The 14,325-nt window shown below is 47.2% G+C and overlaps 1 protein-coding gene across 2 annotated transcripts in view; it reads left to right on the top strand.

Annotated features, from left to right (window-relative positions):
* The first annotated feature begins 575 nt into the window (after window positions 1-575).
* The window catches only part of PPME1 (protein phosphatase methylesterase 1), a 31,995-nt gene continuing 18,245 nt past the window's right edge, over window positions 576-14,325 (top strand). The window contains exons 1-2 of one of the 2 annotated variants that reach the window (XM_042836706.1): window positions 576-752; window positions 12,025-12,118. In XM_042836706.1, coding sequence (XP_042692640.1) covers window positions 655-752; window positions 12,025-12,118 — 192 coding nt within the window. In that variant the 5' untranslated portion in view covers window positions 576-654. Of the gene's footprint in view, window positions 753-4,874; window positions 4,965-12,024; window positions 12,119-14,325 lie in introns of those variants that run through there. The other variant, XM_042836709.1, reaches the window with a different exon arrangement.

Genomic DNA, 14,325 nt, shown 5'->3' with positions numbered 1-14,325 from the left:
CGCCTGTCCCGGCTTTGAGGCGGGGTGGAACACGGTACCGTCCGAAGTCTCACCCCACCACCTCAGGCGGACGAGGACGGCGGCGGAGGGCGCTTTGGAGGCCGTCCACACGATTCTGCCGACAGTGCAGCGGAGGACGCAGCGCGGAGGGCCCTCTACCAGAGGCGGCAGGCTGGTGGACGCAGGGATGTCACCGGGAGCTGCCGAACGGAGCGATGTCAGAGAACGGAGCGGAGCTAAAGCGCTCTGCCAGCCTTCCCCCACCCCTAACCCCGCACCTCTACGCCGCCTGCTGACCCCCGGGGCTGGGGCCGGGGCCCGCGGCCTCCTCTGCTGCATGGTTTCACCTCAGCGCTTCCCTCAGGCCGCGCCGCTGCCCGGCAACGGCGGCTCCGGCGGGAGCATCTCCCGCCTTCACCACACTTCCGGGACTACAACTCCCATCACGCACCGCGTCCTTATTGAATCCCCTAGAAACCCGGACTACGTTTCCCAGAAAGCTTCGGGGCGCCTTGCTTCCCGTGGTGCCGCGCGGCGGCGCTGTGTGTAGAGAGGCGCTTCCGGTGGGGCGGAGCGGAGTGGGGTTGGTGGCGGCCCGGGCGTTCGGTGAGGGCCGGTGCGGAGCTTTGCGTCGTGTTCGTCGTTTTCGTTGTTATGTCGGCTCTGGAGAAGCAGCTGCACCTGGGTCGGCTTCCGACGAGGCCTCCTTTGCCCGGGGGTGGCGGTCAGTCCGGCTCCAAGATGCGCATGGGGTAAGTGAGGGAGGGTGGTGGTGAGGGTCTGAGGGGAGAGAGTGAGGCCTTCGTCATTAGGGAGGGTTGGGTGCTTGTGGGAAAGGGGGGAGGGGGATTTCGGTGGGTTCTCCGTGCTGACTGCAGCTGAGAGGTGTTCTGTGGCGTGTTGGGGGGGGGGCCTTACAGAGGGGTTGCAGGAGAGGGGGATTTTCTGGGGGGACTTTGTGCCTGGGGGAGGTTGGAGGAGGAGGGAGGAACGTGGCGGCTGGTGGGGATGGGGGTTGGGGTGTGAGGGCCTTTCTGTGTGGGGTGGCAGCCCTGTTGAGGTGGTGAGTGGTGTGGTGGGCCTCCGTGAATGGTGTAGAAAATATAGAATCAGGGAACGGTTGGATTGTAAGAGTCCTCACAGCCCCTCCCCCCCAGCTCCAATCTCTCCATGGGCAGGGACATCTCCTACTGCCCAGTTGCCTGCAGCCCCATCTATGGCCTTGGGCGCTGCCAGGGTTGGGCACCCAGATCTCTGGGCAGCAATGTCAGGGCTGCACCACCCTCTGAGGAAAGGATTTCCTCCTTACATCTGATCTAAATGTCCCCTTTTTGGGGTTAAAACCATTGTCCCGTGCCTAGAATTCAGCTCTTTTCTCAGGAGAGAGTCACTAGGAAAGTTTCCTCAGGCTTTTTTTATCCCCATATCCAGTGAGCGTCAGGGATAAAGCAGCAGGGCAGGCAAGCTGAAACAACGGGGGAGATTTAGTTTAGATATTCAGAGGAAATTCTTTACTCAGAGGGCAGCAAAGCTCTAACACTGCTGTCTAGAACTGTGGGTGTCCCATCCCTGGAGGTACCCAAGGCAATGGATGAGGCTGTGGGCTGCCTAAGCCGATGAGGAGCACCCAGCCCACAGCAGGGCTTCGAGTTCTCTTCCATCCCAAGCTATTTTATGTTTCTGTGATTCAGTTAGAATTAGTGTCTTGGGACATCCCGTTGGTGGCACTCTTCTCTGAGTCCTTTAGTTTGAAGGGAGAGTCTGTGTGTTGTGATACGTATGTCATGGTGGCACCTCAAAGTCAGTGAAATCATGGCTGAGGGGGAAAAGTGCTTTGACATGTTATTTTGATGTTGTTTATCTCAGAAGGTAATATGAAGCTGTAAAACAGGTGAACTCTGCCAAGAGATTAAGGCTGTGCTTTGAGTGATGGCAGCATTTCATCTGGGATAGGCCAGTACTGTACAGCGCAGGGTAAAGGGATGTCAAACCTCTTAAACAAGAGTGAGAACATCTTTTGGAAGCATGAGAGAAGATGGACTGGAATCAAGCTGCGTGGATGGGAACTAACAAGGACTGACTGGATGAGGACAACTCCAGCAGAAGCTTTGTTCTTTAGTGAGGGGTCAGGGGGAGAAAGTGGGCTGCAAATAGGAGAGCATTGAAGTATACCACTAACTTCATCTCCAAAGGTGTGAGGGAGAAGCTTGTGCTCCTAGCAGGTGCCTGGCTGTGGTAGAAGGGGTGCAGGGTGCTTTGGGGAGTGAAGGAAGCTGGTGTTAGTCACCAGGACGTGGGCTCAGGCTGCTGTCTGTCAGCCCCGTGCAAAAAGCAGGAGAGCATAGATTGGAGTAGAATAACAGAAACAGGAGCAGTTGATTAAACCTGGAAAAAAATGCTTTTTAAGTGGTGTCTGAATTTCCATACAGAGATCTGGGCTGTGACAAGACCACAGGCTGCCCCTGGGAGGGATGCTGCCCTCCGTGTGAGAGCTTGGGAGGGCCAGATGTGTGCTGCACAGCTCCTGATGGCGTCGAGTGCTCCATTTGGAGGTTAAAAATATCCTACAATTCCTACAGGAGATCTCCTTTGCCTTGATGCATGAAATCAGATAACTGAGAGAAATAATGGAAACAGCAGCTGTAAAAGACTGAGATAAAATGTTTGGGTGTTTACGGATGTGAAAGGCATCTAAATGACAGGTAGTTCTCTCCTTTAAAACATAGTTTTAAAATGTTTCTTTTACATTGTGTTCTTAACAGTGTATTTGAATGGATGCAGTGCAGTTGACTTAGTTACAATCTGAACTAATTCTAACAAATCTCCATGAAATACATTTTTTCCTTCTAATGTGGATTAAGGAAAAGCTCCCTATGTAAGTAATGGCATGGCCTTGAGGCTAATCAAAAAGGTGGTATTTAGGGATTAATTAGAAAGAAGCAGTCCTGAGTGTTGTGTTGTAAAGCATGAGTTCACTCAGCTCTGTTGTGAGAGTCTTGGGATTACACAGGAGTGTGCAGAATGTTACATGTGGTACATATGAAACTAGATTTAATACTGGCTATTTAATTATGCCACTTAAAATGGGACTAACCAAGTTTCAATGTATTTCAGAGCAGCTTTGTGGACTGTAAACTTTGTCAGCAAGCTAATTCCATAAAGCAGTGCATATGTGATGGCACTGTAAACAAATCCCCTGTTTAATTAAGTCTTCATAGCTCGCTAATAAGCATAAAGACTTCCAATGTTGGTGTTCAGGTCCAGGGGAAGGAAAATGAGTTTGCAGTTGGTGTTGCTGCTGGTGTTGGCTCCTGCCAGATGCTTCCTGGAGGCAGTTGTTCCTGTGGTAGTGATAAAAGGCAGGACTCCATTTCCTGCAGCATCAGGTGAGCTGCGTTCTGCTGGAATCAGTTGGGTGATGGAGGCAGTGCTGTCTGCTGGGGATTGGCTGCAAAGGGCTGCTGTGCTGTGGGATGCATCTCCCATGTCAGTGTTGTTGCTGGACATCCGCTCTCATGATAATCTTGATTAGGAAAATAAGGAAATAAAGGCTGCCCAAATTTAATGAGGTGCAGATCCAGCGCCTGTGATACTTCTTGCTTCTCTTATCCTTGATGGATAAACAAATGCATTTCAATTCAGCATCTGCAGGGTTGATTCAAATTGATTTTGTGATGGGTATCTGTGGGGTATTTCTCCAGTTGAGTAATGTTTGTGTTGGCAGAGTGCTTCTTGCTCACAGTGCTGTAAGCTATGTCATGCCTCCCATCTTTCCAATCCTTGGAAGGTTTTTGAATGCTTCATGTCAGAGAGGGAAGCGGCCGTGAAGGGATGTTGGTTTTCTGTTGTTTTATAACGCTGTCAGTCTTTTCATTTTCCTTTCAAAATCTTTCAGAAGAGTCTGTTGTTGTGGGTGGGGATCAAAGCTTCACATGTCCTTCCCTCAGTGGCAGCTGGGTGCAGTTTATAGTCACACTGTGGTCACGCAGCCCTGGTTGCTCCGTGGGCTCAGCGCTTTGTCTCCTGTCACCTTTTCTTCTCCCCTGCTGTTGATCTCATCCTATATTATGGTTGGTTTTGGACAGCAGTGCCCAAAACTGGAAACTGATTGGACTCTTTCACACACCTGTGGACTGGAAGGATTATTTCACGTATAGGAATGAAGTTACCATCCACAAATGCACACCTCAGTGGATTGTTTCTTTGTTTTTAATGGCTCTACTCAGGTCGTTTTCATAGAATCATCAGAAAACGGCCTGGGTTGCAAAGGAGCTCAATGCTCATCCAGCTCCAAGCCCTGCTGTGTGCAGGTCGCCAAGCAGCAGCCCAGGCTGCCCAGAGCCACATCCAGCCTGGCCTTGAATGCCTGCAGGGATGGGGCATCCACAGCCTCCTTGGGCAACCTGTGCCAGTGCCTCACCACCCTCTGTGAAACCCTCTGAAAAGATGAGGTTTAGCTACCAAAGGAGGATGTGATCAGCTATTCTTTGACAAGTGTGTGACTTTCAGCAGTGGCAAATCTAGAAGGCTCTACTGAAGTGATCCTTTAAAAATCAAACTCTTATAGGGAACAAAAGTAATTAAAATTAGAGGCAGATTTGTTTGCTATCATCTTTTATTTATAAATCTAGTTTGTTTCTGGGCACTGATGAATTTCTTAACTTGAAAGCAGGGCCATTAATTAGAATGTATTTAAACTCAATATCCAGCAGTCCTGGCAAGCTGGTTGTTCTACAGATAAATGCTTTGCTTTGCTTCTTGTGCACTGTTCCTCTCGTTGGAATGTTGGGTACATTTTGTTTTTTGTATTAATTCTATCTTTTTCATCAGCCAGGCAGGCCGTGCTCATGTGACTGCATGGGGTGCTTGAAAGAAGAGAGTGCAGTAAGTGAGACTGCAAGTAGGAAAAAAGACCTGAATGCAGCCCTGAGGTTTCTCAGGCATCAGCCATCCTTGGCATAAAGGCAAGTTGCAAGGGTAGGATGCTTCCTTCAAAGCATTGTTTTCAGATATCAGCTTGGTGAGGAAGCCTTTGTCACAAGTACAGAGGAATGCTCAGCCCAAATACCTTCTTAAACTCTTTGACTGAAAAGATGTAATGTTGTGGATGCCCCATGCCTGGAGGCTGGCTGGATGTGGCTCTGGGCAGCCTGGTCTGGTGGTTGGCAACCCTGCAGATAGCAGGGGGTTGAAATTAGATGATGATTGTGGTCCTTTTCAACCCAGGCCATTCTGTCATTCTATGAATGTTTTGCTTGTAATAAAATATCACCCATTACTGCATCCAAATAGGTGAGAACAGACTTGTCATATTGCACTACGATCACTTCCTTGTGTTTCTTTACTGAGAAGCCTCCTTCAAGCAGTTCAGCTGGCCAGAAGTGGCTGTGCTTGTCCCTGGGGCTGAGCTCAGCTCCGCTCTACTCTGTGCATCTCAGCTGTGTGTGCATCTGTGGGCTCCTCCACACCTCTGGCAGTGAATCAGCAAAGCAATGCATGGGGAAATGCAAATCAGCGCAGTGAAGCAGCAGGGATATTGAATCCTTGATTAGCACAGAACACTGGTATAAATATTGAAGCAAAAACACAGGACTGCGTGGTTAAAATGGCTGCTGCAGCGTAGTTCTGCTGGGCTCTTGTGGTAGCACAAGATGTATGCTGGCATTCTGTAGGATTTCTGCCACCTCTGTCCTCTGAGCTGCAGCCTGCTCATCTGCAGACACGTGTGTGCTCTTCCAGCAGCACCCTTCCTGCTGGCACTGTGCTCTCCTGCCTCTAAGTGCTCTCTGCCCATATTGCTCACCTCAACAGAACTGTCATCCAAACCTGAATTTGTCTGCACCTCTTTGGTCTAAGTGGTGGGTGAAAACCAGCAAGAAGAACCTGAAGTTCATTTTTAAGGGCCTACATGATGGAGCGAATGTAAGCTTGTCATAGCATCGTAGAATGGCCCAGGTTGGAAGGGAGCTCAAGGATCACGAAGCTCCAACCCCCCACCAATGCAGGGCCACCAACCTCCCCATCTCACAGCAGCCCAGGCTGCCCAGGGCCCCATCCAAGCTGGCCTTGAACACCTCCAGGGATGGACGGGGCATCACAGCCTCTCTGGGCAGTTGTTCCAGCCCCTCACCACTCTCTCTCTAAACAACTTCCCCCTGACATCCAACCTCCAGCTGCCCTCCCTCAACTTCCAACCATTTCCCCTTGTCCTGCTGCCATCTCCCCTTGCACAGAGCTGACTTTGACAGCTGAGGCTTTCTGTCTCCACCTTACATACTGTTCTTGCCAATTTAATTAGTTTATTTAAAATACTTCTTGTCAGCCATGGCAATTCTTAAATAGATTATATTTGTTTTCCTTTGGTCAGGTTTTAAGTACAATGCAAGGATTATAGATAATGATCCATGAACGTGATGTTTTGCAATTGCCTTCGTAGTTGTAAATGATCTCTAAGGAAAAGGAATCTCTAAAAATGGTTCTCTCTGCTTGATACAAGTATTTTTTTGTGTTTATTTTTGAAATAGCTGAAGGCAAAACCCAACTCATTGGTGAGAAATTTGGTGAAATATTTGGGCTCCAGTTGCTCTGGGATAGCTTGCTTTTTGTTCCAGTTTTATTTCCAGTATGCAGTGAAGGGGGCAAACAGCACTATAGGATGAGATGAGCTCTAGAGAAAGCCCAGAAGTTCTTTTGTAACTCCAGCTTCACTCAGCAGCTGGCTTTGAGTTTCAGACTTCATTGTGGTGAATCCATTTCTGTTTTGGTCTGCTGGATACTTTAAAAAGCAGTAATTAATTCCCCTCAGCTTAAATGTTTGGTCGACAAAACACTTCTGCAACATCAAGGGGCAAAATCACAGCTGCCTTTTACTTGGACTTGCTTCTAGTTTTGCTTGCGTTGATGCACCACTAAAAAAGCAGCTCTAAATAATGGATGAAAGGTATTAATTCCAAGAAACAACAAAATCACAGTCAGTTCCTTGTAGCTATTTGCTGCTTTGTGTACTTCAGATGCATTCACTAGCTGTCTCATGGGAAAACAGTGCTCTTCTTCTTGCCCTCTGTCAGGTTCAGTAGTAAATTGAAGGTCCCTCGTGTTTCCCATCGGTGTGGATTGGAGGCAAGAATTTTGCTTACATTGCAACCTGCACGTAGTTACATCAGAGGTGACTGTAGTTCTCAACTCCCAGGTCCTCTTCACTGCCTGCAAACATAAGAGTTTTGGTCTGTATTGTACCCAGATATTTCATATCTGACCCACAACTCCTAGCACTTCCTCTGGAGCTGTTAACTGCTATTAAATGGAATTGGAAGCGTTTGCTAATAACACTAAATCAAGCAACATGACAAGAAGTGGAGTGACATGGTGCCAGGGAACAGCTTGGCTCTGATTTCATGGGTTGCTCCCACAACCTGTGAGTTGTTCTTCATGGATCTTGTCTTTCAGTCAGCACCTGACTGCCTTCTGCATGAACATTTTAGCAGGAGGTGGTCAATAGACCTTACAGAAGCTTAACAGTAGACTTTGCACTGGGCTTGGGCTGCCACACGTGGTGCTGGAGGTAACAAATCTCTTGTTTCTGCCCTTGTTTTCTCTGTTTTGTTTTTCTACCTTGCTCAGGCTTTTTTACCCAGACAAATCAGAAGGAGCAGTGATGCAGTGGCACAGGCTGCCCAGGGAAGAGCTGGGGTTGCCATCTCTGGAAGTGTTCAAGAACTGTGGGGATGTGGCACTAAGGATGTGGTCAGTGGGCACAGTGGGGTGGATTGGGATTGGGTTTGGGGATCTGAGGGGTCTTTTCCAACCTCAGTGATTCTGTGATTTTATGATCCTACATACAGCAGCTGTGCTGGTGCTCCTGGAAGGCCTGCTGGTTCCAGGAGGAGAAGCATGCATCAGGTCAGCCTAAAAGGCCTGAAAATGACATCAGTGTTGTGAGAATGACATCCAGGTTATCTGATCTCAGAGAGGTGGGGAACAAATGTGCTAAAGAGTAATTGAAATAAAGTGACTTACCTTCTTTCTCCAGTCCTCTGCTCTGCATCACTCCTGGCATAGTGTTTAACCAGATAAGGCTTTTACTGTATGCTCTGTTTTCCAATCTTAGTTGTATATTTCTTGGAATCCTCTTCAATTTTGTCCTCAGTGATTGATTCCAGCCACAGGTATGTTATTCCAGGCATGCTGGCATGCATGTCTTGTGCAGTAATAATATGGTCTGTGCTCCAGATTGAAGGTTATCCCTGAGGTTTCCTGAGATGGTGCTTTGCAGAACCATCTGCTCCTGTTAATGCAGTTTCTTTGTTCCCAGGTGTGGGACTTCACCTTGTTAGGTCTGTGCTTTCACAGAATTGTAGGGGTTGGAAGGGACCTCCAGAGATCGTGTCCAACCCTGCTGCCAAAGCAGGTTCCCTACAGCAGGTCACACAGGTCAGCATCCAGGCAGGTCTTGAACATCTCCAGAGAAGGAGACTCCACCACCTCCCTGGGCAGCTTTGTTCTTCATCCCTCAGAAATGGAGGTGACACCCTTTGTTTTTGTGTAAAGGGAGTTCCTGTGTGTTACTCTGCAAACTTGGAGGTGTTTTGCTGTTGGCCAAATGAGACTTGCTTTGGGAATTCTTCATGTTCAGCCCAGGAACTAACACTTGCAAACTTTCTCATCTCACAATGGAGGGAAGGGTACAGGGACTTCCTGCTGTTAACCAGACGTATGGATCACACTGGAGGGAGCATAGCCACCTGGATAAGGATATCTGCCCATCACATTGAATTATTGAGGACAGTCAGACTTTAAACCAGCAATAATGTGCTGTAGGGAAGTCTGACTGTACCGAAATGTGGGATTTTTAAAGGGTGATGAAACTTGTTGTTGTTAACTGCTACAGAAAAACAGGAGATGGGAAATTATCCAAGCTGTGGGCTGTTTGCTCCATCTCCAGCAAGAAGCAGAAATGATCCAGAGAGCTTGATGGGGGCTGGGGTGGCATCCAGGCAAGGGGAAAATGAATAAAGCAAGACTCTCAGCTGGAAAAGCACATGGTCAAACAGGAAAAATGTGATAGGGGTTTGTACAGTCATTAATATTGTAAAGAACAGGCAAAGACACTCATAGCGTGGGATTAAAAGCAAAGTACTGCTTTTTTGCTGAAAGCCTAATTAACTTGTGGCACTGTTGTCACAGGTGCTGTGGAAGTAGATCTGGCTGGAAGTGACTGGAATTTTATGTGCCAAACTCATGGGATCTGTCCTCCATGAGTGCAGCACAGTGCTGAGGATGCGGCCTCTGGCTCTGGAGATGGGTGAAAATTTGGAGGCATGTCATACCCTGCTCCCTCCTTAAACCTTTCCAGAGCACTCTTGCTGCCACATTACAGCATGGATGGAGCTTTACCTTCTCTCATCACGCCAGTTCTTGCAGTCCTACATGATAAACCATTGGAACTCAGGTACCTTAGAATCCCTGAATCGTTAAGGTTGGAAAAGAACTGCAAGATCCTCAAGGCTCCCCCCACCATCACTGACCCCATCCTTCAGTGCCACTTCTCTGTGGTTCCTCACCACCCCAGGGGCTGTGACTCCCCCACCTCCCTGGTGGCAGCTGTGCCAGTGCATTATTGCTGTTGGGAGGAGAATCTTTCTCTACCATCCAACCTTGAAGCTCGTATCAATCATCTGAGTTGACTGTGTTTCATACCAAGTCTTTGCTTATGAAGTTTATCATTAGTTATTGTTTTGGAAGGAGATTAAACTGAGGCAGTAGAAGAGATTTTCTGGTGTATGTGTGTGACATCTCTTATTGAACTGAAGTTTGACAAGAAGAATACCGAAGTCTGGAAACCCCCAGAAGTGAATTTTGAATATTCAGGGGGTGGTTGTTTTATGTTTTTTATTCTAGAAATATCATGGGGAAATAAGAGTTTTATTTTTACAGAACTGAAAAGGTGCTTTGTGTGCTCATTTCTCTTTCTTTAGGAAGCCAAGAATTCAGGGGAAGCTTCCTTCAATAGAAGAGATTTTATTCTGTGAAGGTCTTTCACCCCCACACCCAAGCCTGATTTCCATATTGTGTGCTGATTGCCTCCCCCAGAAGAGCTTCAATGCAGAAAGGCTGTTAAAATGGTGCAGTTACTCATCCTGTGTACTGGGCTTGAATCTAGCTTGATTATGTCACTGCCAAAATTAAGCACTACTCTTTTAGCCTTAGCAAATGGGTATATTCACTGAGCTGAGGAAACAGATTTCACATCAACTGAGTCATTGGGGAAATTCTTATTGCAGAGCCTTTCTTTAGTGCTGGGGGTACAAGGAGAGGGCACAGCTGCACCTTTAATGGAAGCAAAGAATAAATTGGCTCGTCAGCTGGGCACCTTTGAGAGTCCTGGGTTGTGTAATGTCCACAGAAGGCATCTTCTGTGTTCACCCAATAATTTAGGGGAGTTGCATCCCCAAGGTGCTGGGTGCAGCCTGAAATCGGTGCTGCTAATTTGAGGCATCCTTCGTTTGTTGCTGTGTTTTGTGATGTACTTGTCAACAAACTGTGGCAGAAGTTAGTCTTGGTTATAAAGAGGGGTTGAATCTCTGTGTGAGGAATAAAGATTGTGATTTGCATTTTGGAAATGTGTTACTGGGAGACCAAGGCTTTGTTTAAGTAGCCATGGTCCCCAGATCTCACCATTGCAAGTCCTAGTCATGGCTTACAGTCATAGTTACAGGTCATTAAGGTTGGAAAATGACAACACACCCCCACCATGAGTTATTGTAATTATATAGTATTGGACTTGGTGATCCTTATGGGTCCTTCCAACGTGGGTTATTTTGTGATTAACCTGGGAATAACTGTCTGCTGAAGCCTGGAAGCCCATTCTTCCAAGGAAGTCTTATCAGCATCTGATGTGCAGTCTTGTCATTATGGTCCTTAACTTAAAAAAGTTTTTCTCAGCTTGGAGAAGAGAAGGCTGCAGGGAGACCTCATGGTGGCCTTCAGTGCTTGAAGGGAGCAGATAAACAGGAGGGGGAACGGCTGTGTGTGAGGGTGGGTGGTGACAGGACAAGGGGAATGGCTTGAAAGTGAGACAGGGGAGGTTTGGGTTGGATGTGAGGAGGAAGTTTTGGAGGCAGAGGGTGGTGAGGCACTGGCACAGGTTGCCCAAGGAGGCTGTGGATGCCCCATCCATCCCTGCAGGCATTCAAGGCCAGGCTGGATGTGGCTCTGGGCAGCCTGGGCTGCTGCTTGGCGACCTGCACACAGCAGGGCTTGGAGCTGGATGAGCACTGAGCTCCTTTGCAACCCAGGCCATTCTGTCATTCTATGGTTTTTACAGATCCTGCTTTTTTAGGACAGTTTGACTCTGAATGATATTTCCTCTGAAATTTGAGGGAGTTTGTGGGAAAGTTCCCAGCAAGTTCCCAAGTCTCCCAACAAGTACTAACTTGACTTTTAATAAGATGCTTCATTCTTAGATCCCATGCTAGATTGGTAGCATCCTGTAGCATAGCTGACACTTTACATTTCAAAGCCGTGGTGTCAAGGTGACTTCTGAGAAGGGCATTCCCTTTTTTTTTTAACAATGATTCATGGGCTGAGTCATATTTTGGATGACTTCCTGCTCTCCCAGTCATGTCAGCACCATATTGCTCCCATCAGGACTAGAGAAGAACCATTTCATGCAGTCAGACGGCTGCTGACTTTCGCAGGGCGTGATCTGTAGCTGTTGCAAATTGAGAGATGGTTCTGTGGTGGGATCTTTAAATATTTGCCCTGCTCCTCTTTACTTTTCCCTCGATGTTGGTGTGTGTAGTCTTAATTGCTATTGCTTGGTCTTCCTTGGTATTGCTTTGTGATGAAGTATTCTCATTCTGTCTCCATTAGTCTTCACGTTCGTTCTGATCTCCTCAATAGGAGCCATGATTAAAAAAGACATTTCCTCACTGACTTCAAAATCCATGATATTGTAAGGGAATTTCACTTGCATATCACAGACTCATTATAATACCTCTTACCTGGAGTTGTTTTTTCTTTCAGCCCTGGAAGAAAGCGTGACTTCTCCCCAGTGCTTTGGAGCCAGTACTTTGAGTCTATGGAGGACGTTGTGGTGGAAAATGAAACTGGCAAGGATATATCCTTTTATTCAAATTAAGGCTTTTCTTTTCTCAGTGACTGGGGCAGCATCACGTGTCTGTTGAGTTTATTGGGGTTCCTTTCAGCTTTTCAAGTATTTTTTCTCATCTCACCTTCTGTTTTTTTTCTCCCCTGTTTGTATGGATCAGCAATCAAAGCATTCCAAGACACACAGCAAGGCAGGTTCATGGGATTGATTCTTTTGCAGCAGTAATCACTAATTTCAGTAAGTACTTCCAACTGCTCAGTAAGGTACTTTGCAGGCAAAGAACTCCTTAGTTCACATAGTTGAAACTGTATCAGGAGTTATGTTTATTGATTTGTATTAAGTTTTATTAAGACAGTTAACTGGAAATCATTAAACTGTGCATTCAGATTCAGTATCAGCAGTACAATACATGAGCCTCAACTCTAAAACAAAGTTAATACCTACAGATTTCCAAAGACCCTTCTGCAAGTAAACTTGTAGGTTCTGTTCCTGTACATCCATACAAAGATACATGCGTCCCCAGGGAGAGTGGGTTGCTATTTGTTGCACCTCAATTTGATGTGCAGACAGGGAAACTTCTTTCCCTGGTCCACATAGATGTGGTGGTTCCAGCAGGGAGATGTCCAGCAATGTCAATCTAGTTTTTAGTTATTGCTCTCCAAGATCCATGCTCCTTTTCCAAATGCTTGTAGTACTTTTATACTTCTTTTTAAGCTGACTCCTTTTTGTAAGTCTTTCTGTTATGGACCAATCCAGCTGGTGGCTGTAATCCTCCTTGATGTGCTCAGTTTGAATCATACAATCCTTAAGAGTTGGAAGGGACCTGTGAAGGCCATCTAGCCTAACTCTCCTGCACTGCACAGGGACACCACAACTAGGTCAGGTTGCCCAGGGCCTGATCCAGCCTCACCTGCAAAGTCTCCAGGGATGGAGCATCCAGCACATCTCTGGGCAGCCTGTTCAGTGCTCACCACCCTCACTGTAACAGACTTTTTCCTAATATCCAACCTAAATCTCCCCTTTTTGAGCTTGAAGCCATTTCCCCTTGTTCTGCCAGCAGACCCTGCTGAAGAGCCTGTCTTCTTCTTTCCTGTTGCTCCCCTTTAGACACTGACAGGCTGCTCTCAGCTCAACTTGCAGCCTTCCCTTCTCTTCTCCATCTGCACAGCCCAGCTCTCAGCCTGCCCTCATAGGAGAGCTGTTCCATCCCTGGGATGGTTTTTGTGGCCCTCCTCTGGATGCTCTCCAACAGCTCCATGTCTCTCCTGCACTGAGGACTCCACATCTGGTTGCAGTGCTCCAGGTGAGGCCTCACAGCACAGAGCAGAGACAGGATCACTCCCTCACCTTGCTGGCTGTGCTGCTTTAGATGCAGCACAGGATGCAGTTGGCCTTCTGGGCTGTGAGGGCACAGTGCTGGCTCATGTCCAGCTTTCATCCACCTGTACCCCAAGTCTTTTTTGACATGACTGTGCTCAATCCTTTCATCCCCCAGCTTGTATTGGTAGTAAGAGTTGCCTCAACCCAGATGCAAGACCTTGCACTTGGTTTTGCTGAACCTCATGAGGTTCACCTGGTCCCACTGCTCAGCTTGTCTAGGTACCTCTGGAAAGGAGGCAGAGGCCATGAGTTGGCCTTGGGTTTCCCATTCACAGCTTCCTGCACACACCAACAACAGCTGTGTGCTAACTGGGAGCACCCTGAAAAATAGTGTGGGACATAGGGCTTCCCAGGGGTCCTGCAGCTGCCTGTACTTCTGACAGAAGGACAAGAGGTACTTCCAGGACTTCTTTTTGCAAAGTGAAGATTGTTCTATCTGTATTTAAGTAACACAAACCCTGTAGTTTAAGTAGTTTTATAATTTCTGAGCATACACATCCTACTTTGGTCTATCCATTAAGAAAACCTAATTTCCAAACTATTCCAACCCCTATAACACGTCACTTCTCCTTTGCCAACAGCATGTGATGCTCTCAAATGTGAAACATTTTCTTCTTGTTGTGTTACTCACCCATTCATTATTTCATGTTCTCATTAAGTCTGCTTGTCCAATTCCAGCTATGAATTCTTTGTGATGTGCACCATGTCTGCATTCCTTGTGAAGCATCACACGCACCCCTGAGGCTTTATAAGTAGTTCAAAGGGTAATGGACCTGTTTGGATAGGTGATGGACATGGGCACCTTCAGTTCAAGCACATCTGTTATTTAGGATTTA

Source organism: Centrocercus urophasianus, unplaced genomic scaffold (genome assembly GCF_019232065.1).
Source record: "Centrocercus urophasianus isolate 14NV4802_14NV808 unplaced genomic scaffold, USGS_Curo_1.0 seq_628, whole genome shotgun sequence".
In the NCBI taxonomy this organism is placed as follows: domain Eukaryota; kingdom Metazoa; phylum Chordata; class Aves; order Galliformes; family Phasianidae; genus Centrocercus; species Centrocercus urophasianus.
This window is presented reverse-complemented; position numbering and strand designations above follow the sequence as displayed.